General features: G+C 44.1%; 1 protein-coding gene across 3 annotated transcripts in view; it reads left to right on the top strand.

Moving 5' to 3' along the window:
- adam11 (ADAM metallopeptidase domain 11) overlaps positions 1–17,193 on the top strand; it is a 62,070-nt gene that overhangs the window by 31,930 nt on the left and 12,947 nt on the right. For all 3 annotated transcript variants that reach the window (XM_083786869.1, XM_083786870.1, XM_083786868.1), the window contains exons 7-21: positions 2,084–2,141; positions 2,862–3,028; positions 4,808–4,882; positions 5,255–5,326; positions 5,857–6,023; positions 6,790–6,874; positions 7,309–7,399; positions 9,589–9,640; positions 10,810–10,909; positions 12,149–12,220; positions 12,692–12,784; positions 13,910–13,990; positions 15,434–15,484; positions 15,982–16,045; positions 16,506–16,611. In XM_083786869.1, the coding sequence (XP_083642995.1) occupies positions 2,084–2,141; positions 2,862–3,028; positions 4,808–4,882; positions 5,255–5,326; positions 5,857–6,023; positions 6,790–6,874; positions 7,309–7,399; positions 9,589–9,640; positions 10,810–10,909; positions 12,149–12,220; positions 12,692–12,784; positions 13,910–13,990; positions 15,434–15,484; positions 15,982–16,045; positions 16,506–16,611 (1,334 nt within the window). The remainder of the gene's footprint in view (positions 1–2,083; positions 2,142–2,861; positions 3,029–4,807; positions 4,883–5,254; positions 5,327–5,856; positions 6,024–6,789; positions 6,875–7,308; positions 7,400–9,588; positions 9,641–10,809; positions 10,910–12,148; positions 12,221–12,691; positions 12,785–13,909; positions 13,991–15,433; positions 15,485–15,981; positions 16,046–16,505; positions 16,612–17,193) is intronic.

The raw sequence follows: 17,193 nt of genomic DNA, 5'->3' as shown, positions 1-17,193 counted from the left end.
CCAGAAAGGCAAGCGATGTGAGAGGAGAAACAGACAGGGTAGGCCTACAGCTTTATTTAATTCATGCAGGTGTTCGTTCTTTATATATTTAAAATACAATAACACACCAGTTGGGCTTGCAAGTTGCGTGTGCGTGCGTGCGTGCGTGCGTGCGTGCGTGCGTGTGTGCGTGTGTGCGTGTGTGTGTGTGTGTGTGTGTGTATGAGAGGGGGGTGAGGCGGGCAGCAAAGGGAAACTTTTTTATTTGCTTTTTCCATTGTGTAACTATGGTTACCATGCGATGTTTGGTCGTATTGCAGAACGTTCATGTCGCAAAAACGAGGGCGAGGCTTGATTTCATAGGGCGTGCCAGATAGATTTCAGCCGTCACATTTATTAACGTCGGAACGAAATTAAGGAAGCATCAGCTGTTTGCGATCACTTTATAAATGCCGTGGCGACGTGGGTGGACTACGAAACCTGCACTCTGCAGGAATCTGTGGCAGATTTTACACTCGATTGATAAATGAGGGCCTATGTCCCTATGTGTGTCTGTTTGGAGTAGGAACAGCTGCAATACCGCTGGGTGACCTACCTTCAAGTGGCACTGTTGAGCTTAATTCACACTGTGCACTATATAACTATTATTACAGTACAGTACAGTACAGTACAGTACAGTACAGTACAGAACGCCAAACTACCACAATACAAGTATAGTTGCACCGCTCACTTCACATGGGTGTGATTTTTACTGGTTAAATAAAGGTTATCAGGACACAGCACACATGGGGAATTGATAATGAAAAGAAAAATGATTAAATGTATTCTCTTTGAAAGTCTATGTATTAGCATCTTCATGCATAATGGGTTTTATCAGACTTTACCAGGTTTCTTTCCTTGGATTCCTGGCCGGCTGAGATGCTTAGTGAATCCTTTCTTCGGCCCAGCTGATTAAAATGTAAATTGGTGAAGTTGCTCATGAAACTATAGGAATTTACAAACTACACTGCCATTTACAGTATCAGATGTGCAGAAGCACATATTTATTGCATTTCAATTTCAATACAAAGCATGCATGGCCTCGATTGGCCTTAACTCTCGTTCAGACAGAGAGAGCATTTTATTTAAAAAAAGAAATAATGAGTACCAAAAAGAAAGTGTAATCCCCCCCCCCCCCTGAACAATGAACCGATGAACTTACATGCAAACTCATTCTTCTGGTGTAAACGGTATCCTCCAGATATCCATCCAGCAATTAAACTGGACAGATAATTTCTCCCAGAGAATGCACTGTGGATATTAGTCTTCCATTGTCTCTAGATTAGAACAAAATAGAGAAGCACTGAAGGGGTTAGAGAAGGAGACAATGCATAATGTTTTAATTAAAAATACAGAAGCACTCTTTTTAACGAAGAGTAAAATCGGGAAATGGAACCAAATGGACCCCACATCCATCCAGTCAGTGTACACTCTTCTGACTCCAATTACCAGCGAGTACAGACTTGTACTGTACAGGACGGAGCGAGCTAGGAAGCAGAGTGGAGAGCGGTGGGGGTGGATGGAATATAGGCTGAGCCTCTACTTTTTCCATTAAGGATCATCCACTCCATCGAGACGTAGCTCAGTTACATAGACCGGAGAGAGGGATGGGATCAATAATCTCACAATTTCATCTCAGGTTCTCTGCGTCTCTCTCTCTCTCTCCGCCTCTCTTCTCCTCTCACTAGCTTCTCAGACAGGTCTTTTTCATAAAGTATTTATCCGCCTTGCCGAGCTGAGCGCGTGTCACCGTGCCCAGGCGGTGAGTGTTATTGCCATTATGACAAGACCGGCCCCCGCTGCTGAATTATGGATTAGTGCACTTTGTGTCCCATTGAGGCCTTGTTTTCACACAAGTACACTTTGAAAGTCAGAGACAAGCAAACACAAACACCAAGCAACCCCCCCCCCCCCCCCCCGCCCTGGCAGGCTGCTGCCTTCCCACTCACAGAGGAGAGAGAGACGCCACTATGTGGGGAGATAGTTTAATTGCCAATAATTGTTTTGTTTGGCTGCCTTCATCTCTGTCTCTCTCTTTCTGTCTCTCTCTGTGTCTTGTGTCCAGGAGGAAACGGACCATATGGTGTATCGTATGGCTAATATTGACCTGACAGCCTGCCCAGGTACCTGTTTGACCTCCAAACAATCTGTTTATGTCTGTCTGTCTGTCTGTCTGTCTGTCTGTCTGTCTGTCTGTCTGTCTGTCTGTCTGTCTGTCTGTCTGTCTGTCTGTCTGTCTGTCTGTCTGTCTGTCTGTCTATCTATCTACTATCTCTGAACTCTGACAGCTTTATCACTTTGACATTGACTAACCTTTCTGTGAGGCAGTGCTCTTCACCACCAAATGCCTAGTCTGTCTGCGTGTGCTTACTGTCATATCTCACGTGAGTAGCAAGTTTCTGTACTCGACTATTACGCCAAGAATGAGAACGGTACGTACAGCAAATTGTACAGGAAAATGGGGCACGTGAGAAGAACGCCTCTCCTGCTGCCTATGCTGGCAGCTTTACTGTATCCATTGCAGACCCATAGGTCTTAAGGCCTATTCATACTTCAGTTTTAGGTGATAAGGTGATCACCGAAACGGTGGTCAGTAAAAACAGAGAGATGTGTTTGGGTGCGCGGTGAGTCGCGTATCACCGCGGCGTGACGCCATGTTGTAGTTTTCGGTGATCACCGTATCACCTAAAACTGGAGGATGAATAGGCCTTTACTCACTTCTAATACATTTCTTACTCTTATCCATTCATCTTCAATTGCATCCTCATCTCTTACTCCCTCTTAAATGTTTTTTTTCGGCATGTGCGTGCGTGTGCTTGCACACACACGCGGCTGGCTGTCAGGTTGCGAGCAGGGGAACTGGACAGGGCGTAACGGCGAGGCAGACGGCTACAGTGAAGGACAGGAGGAGGACGCACGGGACAGGGAGACACCGCCGGAAGATGATGACTCGTCCCAACCTGGCAACACAACGGTCTCTTCAGAAGGCCTGAGGCGCTCCAAAAGACAGGTCACCTCTCCACTCACGAAACAGTCGGATCCAACGTTTTAGAGACTGGAATCGGTTCCATCACATTTTGGAACCGTTTCCGGAACGGCTTTTTGAGCATGTACTGTATGTCTGTCTCCGCTCCGATTTTTCATTATATCGCACATAATAGAGCTGATATGTGGACGTTTGCTTTACAATGTCCTGACTGATTCTCAAAGCGTTTTAATTTCAAGGCCTGCCATAGTCTCATTTGTACACTCTGAGTTAGAGATGCCATCACTTGTAGTGCCTGATGGATGGTAGATGTTTGGGTCCAATGCAGATCCAAAAGTGAAAAATCTATTTTCATTCATTTGTAAAGATTTGATGAAGGTTTTTCAAAAATGAAAATGTCACAAATCTACAAGCCCACAACGCAAGTTTACAGTGGTTAAAATGGACAATATATTCTGTGGCTGTAAAACCTTTTGCGTATTATCGAATATTGCAGTATATTGCAGTCACACCCAATCACAGCTACCAAGGCTCCTGATGTGCTCACAATTTTATTTTCTCAGCACATTCCCTTTTCACATTTCGTCTGTTCAGGTTTGTTAATCTTCTGCCCACAACGCAATTTTATAGTGGTTAAATATGGACAATATATTCCGTGGCTGTAAAACCTTTTGCGTATTCTCGAATATTGCAGTATATTGCAGTATATTGCAGTATATTGCAGTCACACCCAATCACAGCTACCAAGGCTCCTGCTGTGCGCACAGTTTTATTTTCTCAGCACGTTCCCTTTTCACATTTCATCTGTTCAGGTTTGTTAATCTTCTGTTTGCAGCCAGAGAGCAGATGAGGTTTGACAAATAACGGCAAAACTTTCTATCACAACGACGATAATAAACCAAATCAGACCCAATCCCAGTATTTTATAGAGCCCTATCAGTCACATACAGTACGTTCACAAATGGCGTGCGTGCACACAGAGAGAGAGAGAGGGAGACTATTCACCTGACAGTGCTGTTTTTTGTGTGATTATACTTGTACTGGCGCTATGCTTCAGCAGAACATACACACACACACACACACACACACACACACACACACACACACACACACACACACACACACACACACACACACACACACACACACACACACACACACACACACACACACACAAACAATGAATGTTTAACAATGCTGATATGTAATGGAGAAACCCAGCCAATGATACGTTTCCATAGAGGGAGGGAGGGTGCCGTTCCCTTCCAAGGCAGTCACAGTGAACACCTGGCTGGGGTAATCAGAGCTGTGGGAGATGTACGTAGACAGAACACCTGGGGTAATCAGAGCTGTGGGAGATGTAGACAGAACACCTGGGGTAATCAGAGCTGTGGGAGATGTAGACAGAACACCTGGGGTAATGAGAGCTGTGGGAGATGTGGACAAGCTAGCTTTTCACACACGCTGCACTATCACGCTGAACGACTGAGTCGTGCACCGAGACAAGGACACATGCAGAGTCCTGACGTGTGTGCGTAAGAGAACGAGACGTGCACGCGACACGTGCGCGAGAAGGTGTGACGAAAGGCCTGCTTCATTGTCCCCGTTTGAATTATTATGAGAGGAGCTTCGAAGTTAGCCCGGCGCGGCCAGACTCATAGCGAGGATTCACTAACGCTTCATCCTCGCTATGAGTCTGGCCGTGCCAGGCTACTTCGAAGTAGCTTCAACTGTGTGTGCGTGCATGCGCGTGCGTGCGTTTGTGTGTGTGTGTGTGTGTGTGTGTGATACTGTCCTCTACAGGTGCGGCGGAACCAGCGCACCGTCCAGACAGAAACCAAGTATATCGAGCTGATGATCGTCAATGACCACGACCTGGTACGTACACCTGGTACACACAACTCTTCATTCATTTAATACGACCTGGTGCGTACGGTACACACAACTCTTCATTCATTTAATACGACCTGGTACGTACGGTACACACAACTCTTCATTCATTTAATAGGGTTTTTGGCTATTGCTTTTGTTTAAAAAAACATGCATAACATTACACAAAATATGTAACATAAGTCGTGTTTGTAATGTTTTACAGTATTTAGACTTTCCAAGGTGTTACTGTACATGCAACAATGATGAAAGCCAAATACCGTAGTGCATTGAAGCAATAAAGAATGAACAATCTGAAATCATGAATACTCTCCTCTCCCTTCCTCTCCCCTCCCCTCCTCTCCTCTCACCTGTTCATAGTTTGTCCAGCTGCGTCGGTCAGTCTCTCAGACCAGGAACTTTGCCAAAGCGGTGGTCAACATGGCTGACGCGGTGAGAGCACCTCCTCACTCCCTTATGCTCCCGTTTAATGGCACCTTGTTGACGAGAGTGGTACACAACAGGTGTCCGCAAGAATAGGGACGCTATAGAGCGTCGCAGTCCCGCCACCTACTGTATGAAGGAAGTAAGGAAGAGGCAACATTTCTTTCCAATATGGCTGCTGTTCATGAAGCCTATTGTGATGATGGGTGTGTGACGCGTCATTCTAAATACTATGCAGTTTGTGCAAGGACGCGCTGTGATTGGCCAGTAGCCACTTTGAGTGGCAGTCGGAGCTTTCGCCAGAACATAATTTCCTACTCTGTGTCGGGTCGCAGCTCGAAACGCTTTAGCTTGCTCGGTGCCAAAAACACAGTCCACAGATATTGTAGGTTAGAGGCACTTCCGCGTTGGCCACAGAAGCGGGGCTTTTTTACAAGCACAAGCTGTATAGTATTTAGTATGATGTGTTCGTAACTGGCTATGAGTCAAGGACAAGGAGTAGCTCAACCCCCCCCCCCCCCTCTCTCTCTTTCTGTCAGATCTACAAGGAGCAGCTGAACACGCGCATCGTGCTGGTTGCCATGGAGACGTGGTCCTCCCACAACATGGTGTCCGTGGGAGACGACCCCCTGCTGACCCTGCGCGACTTCATGAAGTACCGGAGGGAGAGCGTCAAGGAACGCAGCGACGCCACACACCTCTTCTCGTGAGTTAGTTGATATAAATAAATGTAAAGGTCAAAGAAGCACTGAGCTAGAGCAAAGCAAAGTTACTATATTTACCCAGGGTAAAGGTAAGCTCAAGAACTTGTTTACAGCCAGGCCCTGCTCATAGAACATTTCATGGTAGGGGTTCAATGCCTCGCTCAAGGGCACTTCAGCGGTGGTAATTTTAACGTGCCGGTCCGGGGATACGAACTAGCGACCTTCCGATATCAAGACCGCAAACCGTTCGGCCACCACTGCCCTTTGAGCAGTGGTGCTCAAAGCGGGGTCCTTGGGGAAGGCAGGGGGGGGTTACCAGTTACTGTATTATAGCATGCAGAACAAGCATTTTAACCACTTTATCCATATTTTATACTTTGGCTATTCAAAAACCGCAAGCACACAGTTTGTACATTGCTAGTTCTGAATTATTTACATCTGTACATCTGCTATTTTAAGTATTTTTGAAACATTGTGAATACATTGTTGTTGTTGTTATGTTCAGATATGGGTCATATGAATTGCACATCAATTTGGGGGTCCATGGCATGACACTGTTTGAGAACCAATGAAAAAAAGCATGGCTGTATACCAAAATAATTATTTATTAGAAAACCAAATAGTTTCAGCCTGACAAAAGGTCTTCAGGGATTCTTCAAGCCCTATTAATCATTTCCCTGCTTCTGCAACATGGTCGGCGTGTGTGTGTGTGCGTGTGCGCGTGCGTGTGCGTGTGTGTGTGCGTGTGCGTGTGTGTCTCTCTCGCAGGGGTAGGACGTTCCTGAACAGTCGCAGTGGGACAGCGTACATCGGTGGCGTCTGTTCACCCACCAGGAGCGGCGGCGTGAATGAGGTAACACTAGTGTGTGTGTGGCTGTCGTGTTTTAATGAGTTTGCGAGTTTATACATGTCAAGTATACAGTACTAACATTTTGTTAATTACTTAATTCCGTTCATTAAATGGTTTAGTTAAGGGCCAACCGGAAGGGGCGAATGCCCTTATTGTTTTTCTACCGTTTTTCTTTTTCTGACACTTTTTGCAGTTCTGGCCATTTTGCTTTTAACAAAATTCAGCAATATGGGAAACGGTCAAGAAATGAAGCTCAGTCATTCGTCAAAGCACCTCTGACCTTTAGATCTCTCAATATAATCGTATGAATTATTATGATCCACTCTATCCACTCCTGAGATTTTCGTAGCCTGGTTAACCACTCCCTCTTGAAATCGCATTTCCATTAATTTGTGTGTGTGCGTGTGTGCGTGCGTGTGTGTGTGTGCTCATTCCAGTATGGAAACGTGGGTCCCATGGCCATCACTCTGTGTCAGACGCTGGGTCTTAACCTCGGGATGATGTGGAATAAGGAGAGACCCGCTGCAGGTAGGATGCTCCTCTTGGTTCTGCAGGGCTGGCTATGTAAGCCCTGCTGTATGCCTCCTTGTTATGAGTTACTAGTCTATGGGTGCCCGAGGCACAACATGAATAGATGCTCCCGCCTTCCCCAACTCCCAAACAGCCACACAAACAAAGGGTTAATGTGTACAAAATAAATAAGTATTCGTTAAAGCAGAAACTGTTTTTAATATTTAATATCATATTGTCTATTTCCCTCAAACTTATTTCTAATGGTTTGAGCCTCAATCACCACTCTGATAACCAGCCCTTGTCAATTCTTTCTTTGAAAGCAGTTTTAGCTGCAATACCACAATGTCCTGAAGTGGTGCTGATATGCAGATTATTTAATATTTGAGTCATTATAATACTGATGCCAGATAAAACCAGGCTTGTTTCCATTCCATGCCAGCTTGGAAAATCAACATTGGCGGACATTGTAAACAAAGTGGAAATGCAAATTTGGAACTGAAGACTGAAGAAGAGGAGGAATTATACAAAGTAGGGTGCCATTGATGACATCACGATGAGGACAAAATCAGTTGAGCTTTCCTGAGAGCAATTTCCATTAAAGCACCCATATGATATGAAAGCCTGATTGTTCAAAATTGATTATTTGTGGGGATAGAAAACACATTTGGGAGCCCCAAAAACAAAATAAATTGAAAAAGTTGAATAGGTCCTTTAACTAAATAGAAATAACAATATATAGTTAATTCCATAAACGAAATTTGTAAATAAGAGTACTCTTATTTACAAATTTCGTTTATGGAATTAACTATATATTGTTATTTCTATTTAGTTAAAGGACCTATTCAACTTTTTCAATTTATTTTGTTGAGAATGAATGTTGTAATAAATCAAGAGCTAAACAAAAATAATATCTTATACCTAACAAAATACGATATATTACCTCCTTAACATAAACGATACTCACTTAATCACTTAACTCGGATCAAGAGAACAGCAAAGCAAATGACTCTTAACTTCATCAGTAACTAAAAATAACAGAAGATGTGTGTGGTGGCCGGTTGGGAGAAGAGGCCTGCACTGCCTCACTGACCTAATGAGGCTGAGGGCATGTATTTGTATTTTGTGAACACAGGAGGTGGAAACAGTGTTTCTCCAGACAAATCACTTCCCAGAATGAGATCCACACCTACCTCAGGTAACCGAGTCCGCACGCCAACTCGGACCGGGCCAGACAAGAGTGAGGAGTTAACACACATTTGAGCGAGCCCCCAATTCATGTTATGACCCAGTCTAGGGTGTGCCTGAGACACAACATGAGTAGAGGGTATGTGCGTGACATCATCATCATACCCGGAAGTTATGCGGGAACGCCTACTGAGTGGCAAAAAACTACTTTCTGGCCTTGACGGCACATATACATTCAGACAGAAAAGCCCAATCTGTTTGCATTAAACGACATTAAACTCACTTTTCCACTCGATTTGCCAATCACTTTATGCATGCACATACCCCTATGCTGATTGCATAGCGCCTAGATGGTGCTATCCCTTTTGGACTAAGTGTTTGACTGTACAGAACACTACCAAAGGTAGACAGGTCTGTTCCCCCTGCGCACTGTGTTCTGTTCGCGTTCTGTCCTCTTATGTAGAGAACCTCAGTCCTCGTTAGCCTCTCAGAAAGAAGCAGCACTCACTCCTGGAAGTTCCCCTCCAATCACTGGCCATCTGGAAGTGTCCCCACCAATCGCCTTCCTGGCTGGTCACACGTGATTTACATACATTCACACCCACAGTCTCACAGTCTGATAACTCTACCTGATCACAGGTACCACTCCATTCCATACTAGGACCAAATCATAAAGGTCTTTTCAGACGGGCAGCGACTAACGCGCATAGTAAATCATTTTCAACGAGAGGCGTTTATTTTGGACACGAAGTTGAGGGGCGACAACACAAGCGTATTTACGTGGGCACGGTACCGTGAAATTGGTGCTTGTGTGCTCGTTTCGTGCACACGCCCGCGACTGACTAGACCTGGATTGTGTTGAGCTTTTTCTTTTACGCAGACCTGTCGCTGATCCAGGCGACAACGTCTGAACATGTGAAAACACCTTTAATACATACACAAATACGACCACAGTCGAAACACTCTTCTTGACTTGTGTGTGTGTGTGTGTGTGTGTGTGTGTGTGTGTGTTCATTTAGGAGAGTGCCGGTGTCCAGACCCGTGGTTGGGTTGCATCATGGAGGACACAGGGTATGTGCCCAGATGTATAAGTCCACACACAGTGTAATGGTCTTAACTGTTAGACTGCTATTAGACTCTAATAACAAATCCGTTTTTTTAAATATTTCCACTCAGGCTTTATCTGAAGTCTGTATGTTTCCCAGAAATATGTTTCATGTGATTTATTATTCAGCTAGGCAATAACAATGCGATGCAACATCACAACTCTTGTCTTATCACCTTTTCATAGGCGATAGGACACTTTGTATTTGATTCCTAGAGTTTTCATGCTAGCAACCTTCATGTTGTCGTTTCCTGCACAGTACTGTTAGCAGTGTAGATGAGTGATTCTCAACCTTTTTAAAGTCAAAGACACCAAGTTTGATAATGTCGCTGTCGGGCTCCATGCACACAATAACTCTTCCTACTTCCTCTAATAGACTCCATGCACACAATAACTCTTCCTACTTCCTCTAATAGGCTCTATGCACACAATAACTCTTCCTACTTCCTCTAATAGACTATGCACACAATAACTCTTCCTACTTCCTCTAATAGGCTCTATGCACACAATAACTCTTCCTACTTCCTCTAATAGACTCCATGCACACAATAACTCTTCCTACTTCCTCTAATAGACTCTATGCACACAATAACTCTTCCTACTTCCTCTAATAGACTCTATGCACACAATAACTCTTCCTACTTCCTCTAATAGACTCCATGCACATAATAACTCTTCCTACTTCCTCTAATAGACTCCATGCACACAATAACTCTTCCTACTTCCTCTAATAGACTCTATGCACACAATAACTCTTCCTACTTCTGAGCCCCTGTTGTTACGGATGATACTAATTAAGGCTCTGTTCCATTTAGTGTACAGTGGTTCTCAAATGTTTTGATTTCAAGGACCCCCATAACTCAAGTTACACACCCGTACACGGGGCCATTTGGAACCCACTCAAGGACACTTTGAAACCCGTACTGGTGTAGCAGAGTGTTTCCAGTGAGCCAATAGCAGCACCCTGACTCTGTTTGACCAGAATGCAAACGAGCCTTCATTAGTATCATGAGTCGGGTTGTTTGCGAATGCAGCAAATTGGCTCAAGTCATAGCGTATGGGTGCTTGACCTGGGTGTCATGTGATAGTGTATAGATGCTTGACCTCTGACCTGGGCGTCATGGTGTCGTTCCAGGTACTACCTGCCCAGGAAGTTCTCCCGCTGCAGTATAGACGAGTACCTGCGCTTCCTGTGGCAGGGAGGAGGGAGCTGTCTGTTCAACAAACCCAGCAAGGTGTCACGCACGCACGCACGCACGCACACACACACACACACACACACACACACACACACACACACACTCTGGCAGGGAGGAGGAAGCTGTCTGTTCAACAAACCCATCAAGGTGACTTTCTGTCTCACACAACTGTACTGAGGAATAATTACAATCCAAGACACTTCAAGGGAAAAAGGCCCGCTCTACTCAGACAGTTTTATATAGTTTAAGGCGTGTGCTGGGTGCAGATTCAAAATGAAGACGAAGGCCTGCGCGCCGAAACGCGTTTGTCTGTCTGGTATGACAGCTACTGCGGAGCACTATCATTATTAAACAAAGACTCTTACTCGACTGGAAGTGCTGATTTTATTCATTTTCTACAATCCAAGACACTTCATTCAATAAAATGGTGCCTTTATATAGTCAGAGCCTTCATCCAAAGCACCATGTGTGCGTTTCGTTACATTCACACTGGAGACTGACACAGGAGTGGATTTTCACCCCCTGTCCCAAACCACTCCCACATAACAAATCCCATCACTGTTCCAATCCCGTACCAGACAGAGAGTCGTGTTTTTCAAATGGACTTGGCCAGGCGCCTGGCCAAGAGAGAGGATAAACACCAAACCCGAGAACTATTAGTGGGCAGTGGATTGGCCGCTGCGCGTAGCGCGACCTCCAAAGGGTGCATTGTAGCTTCCAGCGGGTCTGCATAAGAGGATGTAGATAGATAGATAAACTTTATTTGTCTTTGCAGATTTTTTTTTTGTGCCAAGCAGTCATCAGGATACAAAAAACAACACACAATACAATACAATACAATACAATACAATACAATACAATACAATACAATACAATACAATACAATACAATACAATACAATACAATACAATACAGTACAAACGGATCACACAATACATGACAATACCTCACAGCTCCTCTCTTGCAGAGAGGGAAAAATAGTGCCTAGGCTAGGGCACTAAATTGCTCATGGCTGGCACTGCTTATGGGAACAAACCATCTTGAAGCTGTGTACCGTCGCCCCGATGGTATTGGATATAGGATAGAAGATGGTATTGGCTGTGTAACGGATGTGTTCTGTCCCTAGCAATAGCTTTTCCCTTCCTGAGTACCCGGGTCTCATATTGTTCTCATACTCTCAAGTCGTACACCAGCTATTTTGCTGGATACCTTGATTATTTAATGGAGTTTGTTCTTATTAAACAACAATTCTCCACTGTGCTTGTCGTCATACAGCTGCTGGACCCGACAGAGTGTGGCAACGGATACGTAGAGCAGGGGGAGGAGTGCGACTGTGGAACCCTGGTGGTGAGTGTATTCATTACAACCGGTAATGGAAATGGTATGAACTATTTTCACATACTAGGGAATTTGACTACATGGTTGCTCTACATTTTCAACCACAAAGACGATTAAAAACAAAGAAAATGTGACATGTGATTCTAGAAAAATATGAAAGAAACACGTGATGACAATGAATGAGTAATATGTGCATGTTAATAATGGCCTCTCTAAATGCTGTGGTAAGAGTAAATGTCCTGTATTCAAGCATTGTGAGCTTGTAGTTCAGCCATTGTCGGTACACGACACCACTGTGCGACAGTACAGAGTGTGAGTTAAGCATAATTTGTGTGGGCTTGATCAAAACACAAATTATTACAAACCCCACACAAAAGAAATCAAACTGAATTATAATTGTTCAACTGGATCCTATCATTTGGTTCAATGCAGTCTCTTTGGATGAGTTCATCAGGGTGGTTGTTGTGGTGTGTCTCACAGGAATGTTCTCGGAGTGGAGCGGCGTGCTGTAAGAAGTGCACGCTCACGCATGACGCCATGTGCAGCAACGGACTGTGCTGTACGGACTGCATGGTGAGCCGTCCTTACCTCTCTGACCCACTTAGCAAGCATGCGTTGTTGCTGTCCTCATACCTCCTTGTACCTCACTCACCACACTGACCACTTAGCATTAGGCATGTAACGATACACTCAACTCACGATACGATACGTATCACGATATGAGGTTCACTATACGATTTTTCACGATATTTTCAACACAAAGATTTTCCAGACAAATGACCAATCTTTTTTTTTTATGATTTATCTTCCCCCCCCAAAGCTTTTTTCACAATTTTGCCTTCCTTGATGTATTAATGAGCATCAATAACGACCATCACCTGAGCACAGTCACAGACACATATACAGCTCCCCTCTCCAGGCCTCTACTGTCTCATTTCTCTCCAAAATCATGTGAATATGATGGAATATGATTACATTTCTTATCACACACTAGCCCCCCCCCCTAATTTATTCTTTTTTTAATCGATTTTTATTTTTAATAAATCGATACATATCGTTGGGATATAATATCGATATATCGCGATATACGATATATCGTTACATGCCTACTTAGCATGCATGCGTTGGTGCTGTCCTTATACCTCCTTGTACCTGTGGTAACTCACCACACTGACCACTTAGCAAGCATGCATTCATGTCAATTGCACCTTGAACATTGCATGTCATCCGCGTCATCAGTGCCCATACCCCAGGTGGGGTTGGCGAAAGGGCCTTTCTGTGTGGAGTTTGCATGTTCTCCCCGTGTCCCCTAGGGTAGGTACCCTCACAAAAAACATGCAGTAATCCTGTGTCTCTAAACTGCCTCCCCCTGGCTAGCCAGGGCACCTGATGGAGGGGAATGGAACTGGTTGGAATAACGTGGTCCTTCCACGCGCTACGTCCAACCGGGGAAACTCTCCCCTGTCAGGTGAAAAGAAGCAACTTGGACACTCATGCATTGAAGGAAGCATGAGGTCAGTCCGTTGCTCTCCCCAGGTTGGAGTGTGTGTAGAGCCCAGGATCACATTTGATAATAATTGACACTGGGTGAAAATGGATTGCAAAATCGTGGGATAAAAAAAATGAGAAAGAGCATCTGCTACAGCTGCTACATTACACATATACATGCCTAAATAGTGTTACAACTGTGTGTTACAGTACGAGATGAGAGGAGTGACGTGTCGCAATGCCGTCAACGACTGTGACATCCCCGAGAGCTGTCCAGGAGATTCTAGCCAGGTAAGACTCAGAGACATGACCAGTCAGTGAACTGGGCTCCTGGGAGCTGTGCAGGAGATTCTAGACAGGTCTTATCACAAATATGGAAATCATCACAGTGAAATCCTCACGGTAAGATTTAACAGTGGGCGACAGCCTGGCGTATTTTCCGGAAGTGCGTTATTTGTCTATGGGACCTGGCAACTACTGGCGATAGCAGGCAAAGAGGCGATAGTCGAAACGTGGGCGGAGGAATGTCGTAAAACAAAAACATGAAAATATTTGTCCGGCGATAGCCAATCAAATTCATGTATTGCTTTGTTTACCCTCCACGTTTAACACTTATACGTTTATATTAGGGGTGCACCATTATGAAATGATCCTATCTCCGATTATTTGGAGGGTCATATCTGCTGATACCGATTCTGACCGATTGGGATATTATACAGAGGACCACAATGAAAACAAGCCTAGGCCCTATATATATATACTAGGGGCTTGGCCCAAAGCCTGTTGATAAAGTATTCAATCTCTCAATAAATATACTCTTTTTCCAAGTGTCTATATTCACTACTGAATGAGATGACTACACAAATTAAATGTAGAATTTAACCATTGACCGTCACATTATTAATGCGTAATCAATATCGGTGAAAATAATCAGCATTATTTTGAGACCGATCAGATACCGATATGGTATTTTTATGGCCGCTATGGCAGATTCCGATACGCTAATGATTATATCGGGCATCTCTAGTTTATATATTACATACGGAAATGGCAGCGGGAACGGCCACTAGGAGATTTAAATACCGTAATTTCCGGACTATAAGGCGCACCTGTATATAAGCAGCACCAGCCAAATTTAGGGAAAATCCCAAATATGTACGTATACAAGCCGCACCAGACTATAAGCCGCAGGTGGCCCCCTAGTGGCCGTTTCGTTAGCTCAGAGCCTTAGATGGCTCTGCGTTAGCTGTAAAAATCCATAGATAAGCCGCACCGTTGTATAAGCCGCAGGGTTCAAATCATGGGTAAAAAGTTGCGGCTTATAGTCCGGAAATTACGGTAGTCGCTGCTGTTCGCCCGCTGTTAAAACGTAGGGTCAATGTTAATCGAACATCTTGTCCAGTGGTATTACTCAGAAATACTGTGATTTATTTTTACTTAGCAATACCGTAGCAATACCAAAATGTAGGAATACTACTGCTAGTAGCTGTAAATATCCTTTATGCTTTGTGTGTGTATACTGTGCCTGCTTTTCAATCCACACATTGAGGCTATTTCCAGGCAACACGTTGGTATGAAATCATTGTAAAGAAAGTTGATCCTCTTATAATCTTTTATTTATGCTTTCACGTGTTATTCTTTGGGTGGACCACTACATTATACTTATGATGAAATGTTATTATTTGGCCCAAGAATCAAATCAAACCAAACAAAAGCCATGTTTTTTCTCCCCAGTGTCCTCCTAATGTACGCAAGCTGGACGGCTACACGTGTGATGCTGGCCAGGTAAAATACCTGACTTTATCAATATCTACTGTAGGTTTGTTCTTCTTCGTGCATGCGTGCGTGCGTGCGTGCGTGCGTGCGTGCGTGCGTGCGTGCGTGCGTGCGTGCGTGTGTGCGTGAGTGTACTACTAACTAGCCAGTTACAATGCTCCTGTCCCTCCGGCTTATTATATGTACTAGCCAATTGCAGACAAACGAATACGCCAGGCGTCGGCACAAGTCAAACTTGAGTCCTCTTGATCGATGCCCATGTGTTGGTTCCCACAGCACCAATTTGCTGGCGGGTCCTGCTAGTCTCATTCTCCTGGCTGCTATTTTCTGGCTCACCTTTGGTATTCCCTCATACAGGATCTTGTTGGTAATATGTGCACTCTTGCTGATGTTAAGTACTGCAAGCAACATTCTGGTGCAGCAGCACCCATCTAGAGACTTCTACACCTAACATACACCTAAATAAACTCTGTCTATAGCTCTGTCTCACTCTCTCTCTTTCTCAGGGTCGTTGTTATGGAGGTCGCTGTAAGACCAGAGAGCACCAATGTAGGACCCTGTGGGGCCACAGTGAGTTGGACTGCATATTATTGAGCGTCAGTTCTTTAAAATGTTGTCGCCTTATTTCTCCCGTCCCAGAATACTGAGAAACTCACAGAATACTGAGAAAGAAATCTGAGCACGAACAGTGGCTTGTATGTCAAATATTAGTGGACGTTGAAGATCACTTTCAAGTTATGGGAAAAAACAACATTGTGAGCTTTCCCAGTGAAGACCACTTATTGCAAGCTGACCCATTTGCAGTCATTACTGTTTTACACATAGTATCATAGTGGTATATTTGTTTTAAATCCTAACATTGTATTTCATACGCAGTTCACATACTGTGTACTGTAGGTGATACATATTTCAGGGACCTGAAGAAAAGTAGTGTGTCCTATTGCTGTGTAGTGTTTGGTGGTGGTGAGTGACAGGGGAAGAGTGGCACGGAGTTATACACGGTCTGAGTTCAATGTTTCTCTCTCGTCAGGCTCAGCTGACAGATTCTGCTATGAGAAACTCAACGCAGAGGGCACAGAGAAAGGCAACTGCGGCTGGGACAGCAATAACCAGGCATGGATACTATGCAACAAGCAGTAAGTAATGCAAATACCGCCAGATAAATGTCACTGCCCCAAAATACTCATACATTTTTCTGTCATGTTTGCAGGTTTCTGAGAAGGCCTTAACGATATCTTGAATTATAATTTCAAATGTCATGGTTTTAAGGCTTTTAAAGGTATATTCAGTGATTTCACTCAAAAAACCTTAGGTTTCGTTTTTGGCTGTGGGACCCAGCCTTTCGTCCAATCAGGATAGAGAGTCAAAAAACGAAACCTAAGGTTTTTTGACCCCCAGGGGTTAACTGGGGACAGGGAGGAACTCCTTATATGGCCAGCACACTCTATAGTAGGGAGGATTATCACAACAAAACAAAAAAATAAGTGATATTGAATTAAGTGAAATCACTGAATATACCTTTAAATAGACTCAAATTGAGTCGAGTCAAGTAATACAAGTGATACTTAGTCGCCTCTGTAATTGGTCAGCTCTTTACCATGTATAGGGATTTAGATTAGATTGCATTCAAATCAATTCATCAAAACTGTGTCTGTGAGTTATCCGTTTGTGCACTTTTCTTTGCACTTTTCTTTGCACGTTTCTTGCACGTTTGTTTG

This window comes from Protomyctophum parallelum (assembly GCF_964188405.1).
Source record: "Protomyctophum parallelum genome assembly, chromosome: 17".
Classification (NCBI taxonomy): Eukaryota; Metazoa; Chordata; class Actinopteri; order Myctophiformes; family Myctophidae; genus Protomyctophum; species Protomyctophum parallelum.
Note: the sequence above shows the minus strand (reverse complement) of the source record. Positions and strands in the feature narration are given on the sequence as shown.